The sequence below is a fragment of the Erythrolamprus reginae genome, chromosome 1 (genome assembly GCF_031021105.1).
Source record: "Erythrolamprus reginae isolate rEryReg1 chromosome 1, rEryReg1.hap1, whole genome shotgun sequence".
Taxonomy (NCBI): Eukaryota; Metazoa; Chordata; class Lepidosauria; order Squamata; family Dipsadidae; genus Erythrolamprus; species Erythrolamprus reginae.
In genome coordinates, this window is record NC_091950.1 from 161,041,104 (window position 1) to 161,055,177 (window position 14,074).

Genomic DNA, 14,074 nt, shown 5'->3' on the forward strand with positions numbered 1-14,074 from the left:
ATATTTGGTATTCAGAGCTAGTGCTTATTATATAAGTGACTTACAAGGTGAGAAAAGGTAGAAAGGGTGTTTTGTATAAGACAGAAAAGAAATAGATAAAAAGTACGTTTTCTTCTCACGTACTCTCAACTTCAGAAGGCTCTGCATACTGTGAAGATCTATTCTTTTCTTTCTGCCTCTGAACAAAAAGAAGAATGCATGAGCCTAATAATTTTTATAGGCATGTTTGCCAAGCTAATATGATCTAGCCATAAATCGATGTGGACTCCACAGGATTCTTCCCTGTGACATATTTCCTGCTATGTTTCATATCTCCAAGGTTAACATCAATCTTTCAATAACAAGTTATTTGTAAATGAGAAATATATAGATACAAAGCAATCTCTTTGGAAGATTTTAATGACTCAAAATATTACCTCTAATATGCACTGCCAGCATTTTACATAATTTCCGATAGCAGCGGCAAAGGACATTTCAAAGTGCCAGGTGGGGAATCCAATCATATGAAGATGGCCTTATGTTGAGTCAAACTACTGTCCAGTTAGTTTAACCTAAGGTGAAAAACTGTTTTGGGGTACAGGGCTCATTGTCTCACAGGACACCTCCCAAATGTTTCATTCATTCATTCATTCATTCATTCATTCATTCATTCACTCACTCACTCACTCACTCACTCACTCACTCACTCACTCACTCATTTATTTATTAGATTTGTATGCCGCCCCCCTCCGTAGACTCGGGGCGGCTCACAACAGATAATAAAACAATTCACAACAAATCTAATAAATTTAAAAAATTTAAAAAACCCATTATTAAACCAGACATACACACAGACATACCATACATAAATTGTATAGGCCCGGGGGAGGGGGGGAATGCCTCAATTCCCCCATGCCTGATGGCAGAGGTGAGTTTTAAGGAGTTTCCGGAAGGCAAGGAGGATGGGGGCAGTTCTAATTCCGGGGGGAGCTAGTTCTAGAGAGTCGGGGCCGCCACAGAGAAGGCTCTTCCCCTGGAACCCACCAGATGACATTGTTTAGTCGACGGGACCCGGAAAAGGCCAACTCTGTGGGACCTAATCGGTCGCTGGGATTTGTGCGTTAGTATTGCCTTAGTTCAAAGTTTCTTTCAAAGTACTGATGAGGAAACAGCAATTTTACTGTCAAGAACAAGACATTTTCTTCATAGCTGAATCAATATTTTATCTTTGCATGGAGAAAGGACTTTTCTGTTTGCACTCACAGAAACAAAACAATATGGACATGTAGTTAAAAAAACACACACCAAACTTCCTCTACATTTAGAGCAGTGGTTCTCAACTTGGGAATCGGGACCCCTTTGGGGGTCGAACAGCCATTTCAAGGGGTCACCTAAGACCATGGGAAAAGACAAATTTCCCAAGCTGTTAGGAACTAAAGCATCAATTCTGGTGCCTTGGAACATATTTTTACAATCCAACCAATCAGGCATTTACAGGCAGGTGGTCCCTCTGACCTTCCTGCCAATCAGCTTAAAGACCTCGGAAGGATGGAAGGCTGAGTCAACCTTGAGCCGGTGATGAGATTTGAACCGCTGACCTTCAGATCTACAGTCAGCTTCAGTGGCCTGCAGTACAGCACTCTACCTGCTGCGCCACCCTGGCTCTTAATAATGAGATATTCATGAGCAACTGAAATATATACAGGGACACCCATAAAAAAATCATTTGCAGTATATACGCAATGGTTACTGGCTCTCTAGGTTCTTCGCTTTAAGCTGTTCTTCGCCATCATGTATCTGTACTGGCACTAGACTTATAGTTGGGGGTCACCACAACATGAGGAACTGTATTAAGAGGTGGCAGCATTAGAAAGGTTGAGAACCACTGATTTAGAGCATTCTATTCTTCTTCGTGCATGAAGAATTGGGCTGCCTTTTACAAAGCTACAGACAGACAATTTGGGGATGGAAGAAACAAACGAACAAACCTGAGTCTCTTCTCCCTGATCAGTACAGGTAGTCCTTGACATACCACAGTTCATTTAATGACCGTTTGAAGTTACAACAGACTGAAAAAAGTGACTTTTAATGTTCACATTTACGACAATTGCAGTATCCCTACCTGTACAAGACTACACTGTGTGCAGAGGGGAAATTCTACTTAGGTTAAATAGGAGGTCAGAAGTTTCCCTATCCTGCTTTGTATTAACTGAAGCGACGGTTCATAGTTATTCCTACTTGACCCAAATATGCAAGAGGTTGAAACTGGGGCTTTCTATGTGGAAAATATATGTTGTATTCACTGACATATTGCCATTTCCCAAAGGTCAATTCATGTATACAGGTAGTCCTTGACTTACAAAAATTCATTTAGTGGCCGTTCAAAGTTACAATCGCATTGAAAAAAGTGACATGACTATTTTTCAGTCATGACTGCTGCAGCATGCCGTGTGGCCATATGATCAAAATTCAGATGCTTGCCAACTGGCTCATATTTACGACCGTTGCCGTGTCCTGGGATCATGTGATCTTCTTTTGCGACCTTCTGACAGTCAATGGGTATACCAGGCTCACTTAACCATACTAGTAATGTAATAATTGCGGTGATGGCAAGAAAAGTCATAAAATGGGGCAAAGTTCACTTAGCAACAAAATTTTGGGCACAGTTGTGGTCGCTAAGTTGAGGACTACGTGTTTTTTGCATTTCTCTAAAAAGAACAAACTGAGCATTTTAAGTTCTAGTACTTACCTTGTTTTGTTTTTCTTTTCAGTCTATTTAAGAACTTCACCTGCTCCAAGATCAGTTGACAAGGTCAGTTTGTAGCATATGACCAATTAAGTCCAAATATGATGATTCTTAATAATCTCATATACAGGAATAACAATTCTTTCTGCTCATCAGAAATACAGTGGTACCTCTATCTAAGAATGCCTCTACTTATGAACTTTTCTAGATAAGAACCGGGTGTTCAAGATTTTTTTTGCCTCTTCTCAAGAACCATTTTCCACTTACAAACCTGAGTCTCCGAAAGTGTAATCGGAAAAGGCAGGGAGAAGCCTCTGTGGGGTATCTCTAGGAATCTCCTAGGAGGAAACAGGGCCAGAAAAGGCGGGGAGAAGCCTCTGTGGGGCCTCTCTAGGAATCTCCTGGGAGGAAACAGGGCCGGAAAAGGTAGGGAGAAGCCTCTATGGGGCCTCTCTAGGAATTTCCTGGGAGGAAACAGGGCCTCCACCCTCCCTGTAGTTTCCCCAATTGCACGCATTATTTGCTTTTACATTGATTCCTATGGGAAAATTGCCTCTTACAAACTTTTCTACTTAAGAATCTGGTCACAGAACGAATTAAGTTCATAAGTAGAGGTACCACTGTAATAGCAAAAAACCAAGCCATGCATCACAAGAGCAAAAGTTAGAAATCTGCATTACAGTATTTTGTCTTTAAGAACCATTTATGCATTCGTTTAAAGCAAATTTATGTCTAGTTAAACCTACTGCAGAGAAGGAATTTAGATTCCCGGGCTGTATACTGGCAGGCAGTTCATATAGAGACAGAAGGCTGTACAGTATCTTTTATGTATTATTGCCAGCAGTAAACACATAGTGTCCTTCTAGTATCTGCAGTCTACCAAATCCTGCAGACAGCATTTTAAGCAAAAGCCAAGGACAAAACTGCAACAATTTAGCTAATACTGCTGTAACTTTTTCTTTGCTTCTTTGAATACCACCTTTACTAAGCCTGAGCTAATGTTAGGAATATTTTTCCTTTCAAAAACTGATACATTTTTTTTTTAAATACGATAAAGTATGTTTATCTATATAAGTAAGTCTCTAGAGGTTGCTATGGTTTTAAGAACTAGGATGGAATGTCTGCCTACTGACATGAAAAAAATGTTTTGCCTATAGAGATGATTGTTATTGACTTCTGCCATACCATCAGCTGATACTAGGTTGCTGATTTTAGAAAGCAAGTTCCTCACTGTTACATTCCTGGATATCTTGACACAGTTTATATTAGTGATAAGGACATTTTTTGGGCTCAGTAGGTAAAAATTCAGAAAATGCCTAACTTGACACTTCTGCTCCCTACACACACAAGCACACCCCTGAACAAAGAAAAGCAATTCCATCCCATCCCATCACACACACACACACACACATCTAGGGGGTCCAAAGGCTGCCACTCTTTTCTTACAGGGCCTCTAACCAGGGGTCCCCAAACCTTTTACACAGGGGGAGCCAGTTCACTGTCCCTTGGACTGTTGGAGGGCTGGACTATATAAAAAAAACTATGAACAAATCCCTATGCACACTGCACATACCTTATTTTAAAGTAAAAAACAAAATGGGAACGTACTATTTAGAGGGGGGGAAGAAGTCTGAAATTCATATATGTTTATGTTTTTTTTAACACCTGATTGGCTATACAAATTTTTCTTGGTTTATAGAAAAATGTATAAAGAAAGAAGGAAGCACTTTGGCATAATGGTTAATAAGTTAGAAATATAATTGGTGTACTTTTTGAAGGAACATTAAGGAGAGAATTAAAAGAAAAGTATGTACCTGGATGACAACATTAGAAAAAAAAACTTTTGCAACTTTTTTGGTGATTGATATTAGTTACTAACAAAATACCGCATTTTATTCATGGGAAATTAGATGGTACACTATATTGTTTGAATGTATGTTTGAATGTATGTTAACAGAAAATTTTTTAAAAATTTACACCCCCCCAAAAAAGTCCTTCCTTCCTCCATCCCTCCATTCATTGTTCCTTCCTTCCCTCCCTCCCTCCTTCCTCTCCTTCTCTCTCTCTTTTGCTTTCTTTCTCTCTCTCGCTCTCTTTCTCTCTCTCTTGCTTTCTCTCTCTTGCTTTCTTTCTCTCTCGCTCGCTTTCTCTCTCTTTCTTTCTTTCTGTCTCTTGCTCTCTCACTCTCTCACTCTCTCTCTTGCTATCTCTCTTCCTCCCTCCCTTTCTCTCTCCCTTTTTCTTCCCCTTCCTTCTTTCCCTCCCTCCCTCCTTCCTTCCTCTCCACTTCTCTTTCCCTCCCTCTTTTCCCCTTTTCTTTCTTTCTCTCCACTTCCTTGCACTTTCCTTGCTGCTCCCCACCCCAACTCTGACGCCAGGGTTTGACCGCACAGGCTAGAGGGAACAGTGGCCTATCAGTCACCCGCGGGCCGGATAAATGGCCTCAGCAACCCGCATACGGCCCACAGGCCGTAGTTTGGGGACCACTGGGCTAGAGCCTCAGCGGGCCGCATGCAGTCCGCGGGCCGTAGCTTGGGGACCACTGCTCTAAACTCACAAGATAATGGAGCCAGCCGCTTTCAAGAATAATTGTCACTGGATATTGTGTGAATATTCCCATCTCACCCACAGTGTTATGAATTGCCACCTAGGATACACACAACATAGATTTGCCATTGCTGGCATAGTCTGATAGGATGCAAATATTGTGTCAAGCCATAATTTGTTTTAATCATAGTTTATGAAATAAAACCACTGTTTCCATTCTCTAGTGGGAACATTACCGATGTTCCATATGGCTCTTGTATCGTGTCTACGGTGTGAAAAACAAGACCAAAATATTTTTTTTAAAAAAATTATATTTACAAGACTCAAAAAACCCTGGAAGATTCATAAAACTTTGGAAGATAAAACTCAACCAAAACCTTACAAGTGTTTTGGTAATAATATTGAAATATTTTAAGATTTTGACTATTGTAAGTTAATTTTGAGGTCTATTATTTGTGATGAATCACAAACAATATGGTACGTAGAAATGCTGTCAACCTGGGTTATATACAGTGATACCTCGTCTTACTAACTTAATTGGTTCCGGGACAAGGTTTGTAAGGTGAAAAATTTGTAAGACAAAACAATGTTCCCCATAGGAATCAATGGAAAAGTGATTAACTCACCCATTTGGCCGGCCAACGCGCTCGTTTTTGCACTGCTGGGATTCCCCTGAGGCTCCCCTTCATGGGAAACCCCACCTCCGGACTTCCGTGTTTTTGTGATGCTGCAGGGGAATCCCAGCAGCGCAAAAATGGGTGCTTCACTGGAAGTCAGGAGATGGGGTTTTCCAGCAAGGGGAGCCTCAGCGAAATTGCAGCACCACAAAAACACAGAAGTCTTCGAAACCCCACCTCCAGACCTCTGTGTTTTTGTGATGCTGCGATTTCGCTGAGGCTCCCCTCGCTGGGAAACCCCACCTCCGGACTTCCATTGCCAGCGAAGCACCCATTTTTGTGCTGCTGGGATTCCCCTACAGCATTGCAAAAACACTGAAGTCCGGAGGTGGGGTTTCCCATGGAGGGGAGCCTCAGGGGAATCCTAGAAGTGCAAAAATGGGTTTGTAAGACGAGGTATCACTGTATTGTAATCCTCAGCATTTTTTATGACAGTGTACTAAACCAGTGATTGCAAACCTACGGCACGGATGCCATAGGTGGCACACAGAGCCATATCTGCTGGCACATGAGTTGCTGCTCTAGCTCAGCTCCAGCACACATGTGTACACCGGCCAGCTGATTTTTGGCTCGCACTGAGGCTCTGGGAGGACATTTTTGGCTTGCAGAGGGCCTCCAGGGGGAAGGGAGAGGGCGTTGTAGCCCTCCACAGGCTCCAGGGAAGTCTCTGGAGCCTGGGGAGGGTGAAAAATGGGCCTACCGTTTGGAAAACGATTGGGAAACAGGCTCTTTCTGACCTGCAGAAGGCCTCCGGGAGGGCAGGGGAGGCAATTATTGCCCTCCCCAGGCATTGAATTATGGGTGTGGGCACTCGTGCAGGCGCAATAGTGTGTGCGCTTGCAATTTCGGCACCCAAGGGAAAAAAGGTTTGCCATCACTGTACTAAACTATCCCATAGGGAAATAACTCACAACTGCTGGAATCTGGCAACAAAAAAAGACAAACCCCAGCACACTTTATTAAGCCTTACTGAAACATGCATTGTCAAATTGTACGAAATGAATTCATTGATCCAGCAGCTCCATACACAACATAATTGTCAAATTTGCAAATTTGGTCTCTTGTTTACAAGAACATAACCTAATCCTTCTGGTTTATTTCCTTTCACCATCAAATAAAGCTAAATTATTCAGTAACCATAAACTCTCATTATGAGCAATACCATATCCTGATTTGTCATTCTTGTAATAAACTCAGGAATTAGAAATCCATGTCAAACAATGGTTTCAGATTCTGATTTATCAAGGTAGGAGTTCTGCCTCCAGAACAAAAGGGTTTCCCCCTAACACTCAATTTCTGGTGAGTTTAGCTATATCCACTGACAACTATGGGCAACTATATAGGATGCATCTTACACAGACTTCCTGAAAACAGTTAAATAGAGTTGTAACATCACACAAACTTTTAAAATTCAAATATTGTCTTTTATTTAAAATTAAAGTTAGAGTAAGTTTTCAACATTCTTTCAACACAATTTCAGGTAGATGCTGAGCTACGTCTTATCAAAAAATATATTAAATTATAGATTCAAGTTAATATTGCATTATGGCCCCTTATAGTTCTTTTTCAGCATGTGTGTTCAAATGCCTGAAGGTGACAGAACAGTTATTGTAACTGCACTATTGGAATTTCCATTTGCATTCAAGTTGGGGGGGGAATCAAATATCTATTTTTGCATCCCCCCCCCCCAAGCAGCTTTGTTTTTCACATGGGATATTTGCTCAAAATGTAAATCAAAGGCAAGTGCTGAGTGCTATTTTAGGAACTGCCTTAGGTGTCAGACTTCATGGTTTTAGATTTTCTAATCTCATGTCTAGCGCATTGGAGTGTAACAACAGTCCCCCCCCCCTTTAATGGCACCTATTGCTGATAAGTTTGACAAGCTGCTTAAACTGACTTTCAATTACCACACAAGTTAAACATGAATCATCTTGTATTTTTACAAAGGGACACAGAACTGAAAACATTATACTTTTGACTTGGGGCATGTTGTGACAAATAATATTGTACAATCAACTATTTCTTTATAGTTTTCATTTATTATAACTAAAATATTTTTGTTTCCCCCCCCCCCCAGAAATTTACTGCATGTATTACATTCCTCTAGATCAGTGCTTCTCAAATCAGTGCTTCTCACACACACCCCTGGGGGGGGCGTGGAGCAATGCCAGAGGGGGTGCGTGTAACTCTTTTGATCAATTTCCCTAGATCAGGTGGGAGTGTTTTTCCAGTTGCTCCAAGCCCAGAAGAGAAGGCGGCCAGGCAGGGTGGGGCAGCTGCGTGGGTTCTTGTAGCCATGAATGGCATGGAGAACCTGCTGCTGGACAAGGAGGAGCATCCTCGGCAGCTGGGTGAAAGCTTCGAACGGCATCCTAAAGCTTCCTTCCACACCATTTGCTGTAAGTGCTCAGCAGAGGTGGTGCTTATGGGCCAGGCCTGGGACCCCAAAGCATCAGCTTGATTAAGCTGGCCTGGCCCCATGCCAAAAGAAAGCTCTGACCATGGTAGCCTATGCTTGCCTAACCCAAAACAGACTCCACTGAGTTCAGTGTGACTTACTCCTAGGTAAGTGAGTAGAGTAGCCTTCCCCAGCCAATAGGTTGCTTGTCGCTTACAATAAGTAAAATAATAAATATTAACACTAAAATTATATTGGGGCTCAGATCAGAAAGTGGGGGGGTGCAATGATTACTTCTTCGGGGAGGGTGTAACAAAAAATAACTGGGAAGCACTGCTCTAGATCCAGTTTGTACACTAATTGAGTCAATATTCTGATTTTTTTTTTTAATGGGATATTCTATTTTACAAAAAAAAAGGCTCAAATAGCTCACATGCTATTAGAAATTCAATAAAGTAGTTCAACATAAAGAAATAATTATTGGTTCATGATAAATCCTCTGAGATTTAAGGCTCAGTGGAGAATTAACTATTTCCCCATAGTAATTGTTAACTAGATAGAAGAAATGGGGAAGTCTACCATAGTCAAGGAAGGGTTAATCTCCTTTGCAGAATTTTTCTGAAATTAGTAAATTTTCATTATTTCCAAACACTGTATTGTTTTAATTGATACTGACTGAATTGATAGTTTTAATTTTGACTGTATCTCTTAATCTATACATACTGTTATCATGTTTCCCCAGAAATAATATCCTGTCTTATATATTTTTGAACCCCAAAATACGCGCTTGGCCTTATTGCCATGCGCTCAAAAGCCCGATTGGACTTATTATCAGGGAATGTATTATTTTGGGGAAAATAGGGTACTTACTTGTATTATGTTGCAATTTCAAACCATTTAGGCAGAAATGAATTGCTAAGAATTAAGAGGAACTTGACAAATAATCAAGCAACATTCTGTAGAAAAACCAAATTAGAATATAACCAATATCTCAGCATTTTTTCAACATCTCCGATGAATACTCTTTCACCACTATTTTAAACAACAAATCTAACCAAAAAAATCCCAGAGGGAATAATGTATTCTCTGAAAAGGTAGACATATCTTAAATTTTGCTAGATTTGTAGGATCAATCAAATGTGGATATGATTGTAACCATAATAACTATAACCTTACAGTCCCAAAATTAATTTAATATGAAATTACAACTAACATGCATACAGCATTGATTCAAAAGCCAGGCAAACCTAGTAGCTAATTAAAGTTTAACCATTTTTATCTGACTTAACATTTGATGAAATTATAATTCATAATGGAGTAGATTGGTTCGTATAGATACCTATAAATGTTAAATTATCAATTTTTCAATTACATCTTTATAGTAATATCTTTTCTCTAAAATGCACTCCCTACTAAAGTAAGGAATCTAACCTCATTGATAATTTAAAAGGCTTTAAAAACAGATTTCAACAGCCTTTGAATTTTTGATGGCTTTATTTTCATGTTTTAATTACTACTTGAATATTCTATAGAAGTATTTTATGTGTTTTAAAGTATCTGCTTTGCTTCATTATAAAATACGAGAGATGTATTATCTACAGTTATATTAGTCAATAGTCTAATAGTTAGAAATAAATAAAAAGGCACGCATTGACAAGAATTCCTTCCTTTTCTTCAAGGAAAAGGGCATATATTAATATTTTTAGAAGAAAATGATTGTTCAATACAAATGTGCAATTTTTAGGACAAGTGCTAGTTAACCGGTAGCTGAAAATATTTTATTAGCAGTATCTTTAATGCGTTTATGTTTTATATGCCCACAGTGTAGTATAACATAATCAAATTACAAATGCCTGTTTAAATCATTTCGCCTTAAGTTTAATAGTAATGGTTAAATTTTAAACTGGGTACAATTTGAGAAATAGTAAATAAATGAATACTCCAAAGGGCTGTTAGATTACAGAATACTGAAAAATATGCACAATTGTCAAAGCAACAAGTAAAACTTGCACTTTATATTGGTATCTCTATAGCATTCAACATAGGAAAAATATATTACATTCTTATTTATTTTGAACTATACAAGGGGCCAAATATTTTTCCCCACAACAACAAACTTATGAGCTGTGTTGGGTCCAGAGAAAGTGAGTAGACCAAAACACTCAGCTGACTTTCATTACTAAGAAGAACAGCTCATTTTGTTTTTAATCCATTACACAAAAATATATTTGTACCTTGCCAGATTATATGAAATATATAAACAATGCAGATTGAAAACGAGCTTTTGGCTGAAAGCAGGAACAATGACCTACTTCAAAAATTCCAGGGCCAGATTTGGTGATTTGCAAACATAAACTCATGTAGTAGTTTCAGTCTATCACACCTCCCTGATTTACTGCCCTGAATAATGATCATGACAAATTAACTTAGTTCTGGTTCATACAATGTGTAAATTTAGGAACCATTTTATTACCAAAAGGAAATTGTGACTTAGCATAAAATATACATACAGCTTGTAGGTTTTTAAACTGCTATTTCACTGTGTTTACATTTCCTACATTCATTAACATAGCTAAGTTTATAACGTCTATGACTCTTACACTGGAAAGGCATATAGGTGCCTGTCACATATACATAAATTAAATACCCCATACTGCAATTACAAATATATTAAACTTATGAAATGTATATTTCAACATATTTATACAAATGTTCTCTCTGAATAGTGACATTTCTGCAAAAAAAATATACATAATAGCAAGAAGCATTATAATACATTCATTTTACTTCATGTAATGATTCTGACATTTTAAATGAAACTCATTCTGAAAAATGGGAAGCACATCAAAGCCCTCTGCCTTACTGCTCTTTCTCTAGTCTAGAGCTTATCATTTATCTGTTTGTCATTTGTGACTGGCTTTAATTATCTCATTTTTGAAACATACAGACATACTAAGTAACTTTGAAAGTTAAATGAGCCTGTTTAGTGGCAGTGATTAAAGCATCAAGCTAGAATCTGGGAGACTGTGAGTCCTAGTCCAGTTTTTTTATTTTCATTTATTTATTTATTTGTCATACAAATATAGTATTGTATTGTAGTATGTTTAACCTAATATAAGGATAAAGTAGAGATAGAAAAGATAAAAAGACATTAGGACAGGAAAGGTAGGCATGAAGGTGCACTTATGCATGCCCCTTACAGACCTCTTAGAAAAGGGGAGAGGTCTATTGTAGATAATGTTAGGTACAAAGTCGGCCAAGTGACTATGAATTCAGTCACTTTCTCTCAGACCAAGGAATGCAACCCACTTCTGAAAAACTTTGCCAAGGAAACTACAACAGTTGTCCAAGCCCTTCTCAGAAAATTGGTCATAACTGAACTGGCGGAGGGGGGAGGATTGAAGGAGAGTCCATAAGGAGTTGGGCGGCTAATAAATGTAATAAATTGAATTAAATTAAAATACAATCCCCTATTGGAGAGGGGTTTCAGAGAAAAAGATTTTCACATCTGAAAAAGCACAAAGTCATGAATGTAAAAGGATAACTAGGAGTCTGAAGGGACCTTGGAGGTCTTCTGGTTCAATCCTCTGCTCAAGCTAGAGACCTCTCTACCATTTCAGATCAATTGTCCCAAAGGTGCTTTTTCTTCAGAGCTTGAAGAAGCTTCTCGGATTTGAGGAACCAAAAGCCTTCAAAGAAAACCAGAAAGTCCAGTCAGTTGCCTCTCGGAAAAAGCACCTTTGGGACAACCATGACCTGGATGACTGAGAATCTCCTGTAAACATTTCTGACAAATTGCCTTCTTTTAAAAATTATGTATGTATGTATGTATGTATGTATGTATGTATGTATGTATGTATGTGTGTATTTATTTATTTATTTTTGTTTTATTCATTTATTTATTTTATTTATTTATAAATAAACTTTTTAAAAGCCTCCCATGATGGAGCTACCCACAACTTCTGAAGGCAAACCATTCCCCTGGCTTTATTGTTCTGTCAAGAGCATCATAAGATTTTTGAAGGGAGCATGACCTATAAATTATAATGCAAGTAGGATTTTGAAGGCAGCCGGGAACAAAGCAGGGCCACCATTTCTTACGAAAGGTGTGGGTTTGCTCACCCTTCTGATTACAAAAGCAAGATCCCAGCCAGCCTGCCAGACGGATTGGGATTAAATTAATTTAATTAATTTGATTTACAAGCCGCCGTACACCAGTTTAAAACAACATCAGAACATTTTAAAACCCTAAAATTTATCCATCCCCTGTTAGCCGGAGCTAGATGGATTCCCAAGCTGTTGTGCCCACCTGGGCTCCATTGGAAAAGGCACACCTTACCTGTACTGCCACACTTTGCCACCGCTTCCACCTCGGCTGCTGTTAAACCCCCCGCCGGTGCTGAGGCTGCTGCTGGTGGCGGTGCTGCTGCTGCTGCACTTGCCGGAGCAGTTTTGGGCCGGGAGGAAAGTCTCCAGTTTGCCTTCGCTCTCCGACACTTTCATGGCTGTCCCCACCGGAGCTGCCGCCGCCGGCATGGGCTCCCCGCTTTGCATGGCAAAGGAAGGAACGGAGCCGCCGCCACCCACCCCCGCCCACCGGAGGAGGAGGCAAGGCAGGGCTGCTGCACGCTAGGGCCAGAGCCGGGCAGGCCAAAAGGCAACGAGGAAAAGGGCATCAATTGAAAACGACCCTCAGCCTGGAAGGAAAGTTTTCCTCTGTAAGGGCGAGAAGTCGGAGCCGAGAGAGAGAACGGAAGAGAAAGGGAACCCAAAGACTGGTTTCTATTCTCTCCAATGGCGGGGAAGGGAAGAGTTCCCGGGGAAAGGCGGCCGGGTGGTGGGCTCTTCTTCGCCCCCTGCCCGGAGGAAGGAGACCCCAGAGAAGGGAGGCTCCAAGGCGGCTCCCCACCCTAACCCAGAGGCGGCCGGGGGTTGCTCTCGCCCTCGGGCAACAGCTCCGCCTCCCACGCCCTCCCAAGGAAGGAGGGGAAGAGAGAGAGAGAGGCTCGTCCAAGTTGTCTCTCCCTCCACCCCGAGCCAGAAGAAGAAGCAGCAGCACCACCAAAGAACCAGGCCGCCACCCCTTCCGGGTTAACCATAAACCCCACCCCACACCCGCCTGAGAAAAGGAGGAGGTGGTGCCGGCGCCGCCATCTTCGATAAGGGCAGGTTCCGCCCGAGGCGCTCCCCGGTCACGAGCGAGGAAATAAAGCGCCCCTCCTTTTTGTTGTGGTGCCTTGCAAATGCAATGCATGTTTTTTTTTTAATTCAACGTAGCCGCGCTTGGTGGGGAGGGGGAGAAGTAGAGGGACGTTAGGTGCGTATCTTGGGTGGTGGGGAAGGGCGTGTTTGTGTGTGTGAAGGCAGAGGTTACCCTTCCGTCCGTTTTTGCTAGTTCCCGGCCCTGCACGTGATGGCTTTTTTGCCCACACCGTGGAAGAAAGGAGGGGGGGGGAGAGAAAGAGAAATCTCGGGCGGAGTTACAGAGCTCGCGACTTGGGTGAATCCTTTTCTTGTGTAGCCCTCTTTTGTGGACCGAGATCCTCCCCCCCCCCCAATCTAATTTTAGCTTCGCCTTCCAGAAAATCAGTTTTAAATAGCCTTGCATTTATTTATTTATTTTTAAAGAGTCTTTGTGATTGATTTTTTTTTTTTTGCAAGATGTACGCAACGGTACTACAATTATTCCTTCTCTAGACTATTACGCTTAGGAGTAATTACTACAGT

At 40.7% G+C, this 14,074-nt stretch overlaps 1 protein-coding gene across 2 annotated transcripts in view; it reads right to left on the reverse strand.

Moving 5' to 3' along the window:
• Window positions 1-13,458, reverse strand: part of OSBPL11 (oxysterol binding protein like 11) — an 84,807-nt gene extending 71,349 nt beyond the window's left edge. Inside the window, exon 1 of one of the 2 annotated variants that reach the window (XM_070730512.1) lies at window positions 12,687-13,458. In XM_070730512.1, the coding sequence (XP_070586613.1) occupies window positions 12,687-12,901 (215 nt within the window). In that variant the 5' untranslated portion in view covers window positions 12,902-13,458. The remainder of the gene's footprint in view (window positions 1-12,686) is intronic. The other variant, XM_070730506.1, reaches the window with a different exon arrangement.
• Window positions 13,459-14,074: the final 616 nt, after the last annotated feature.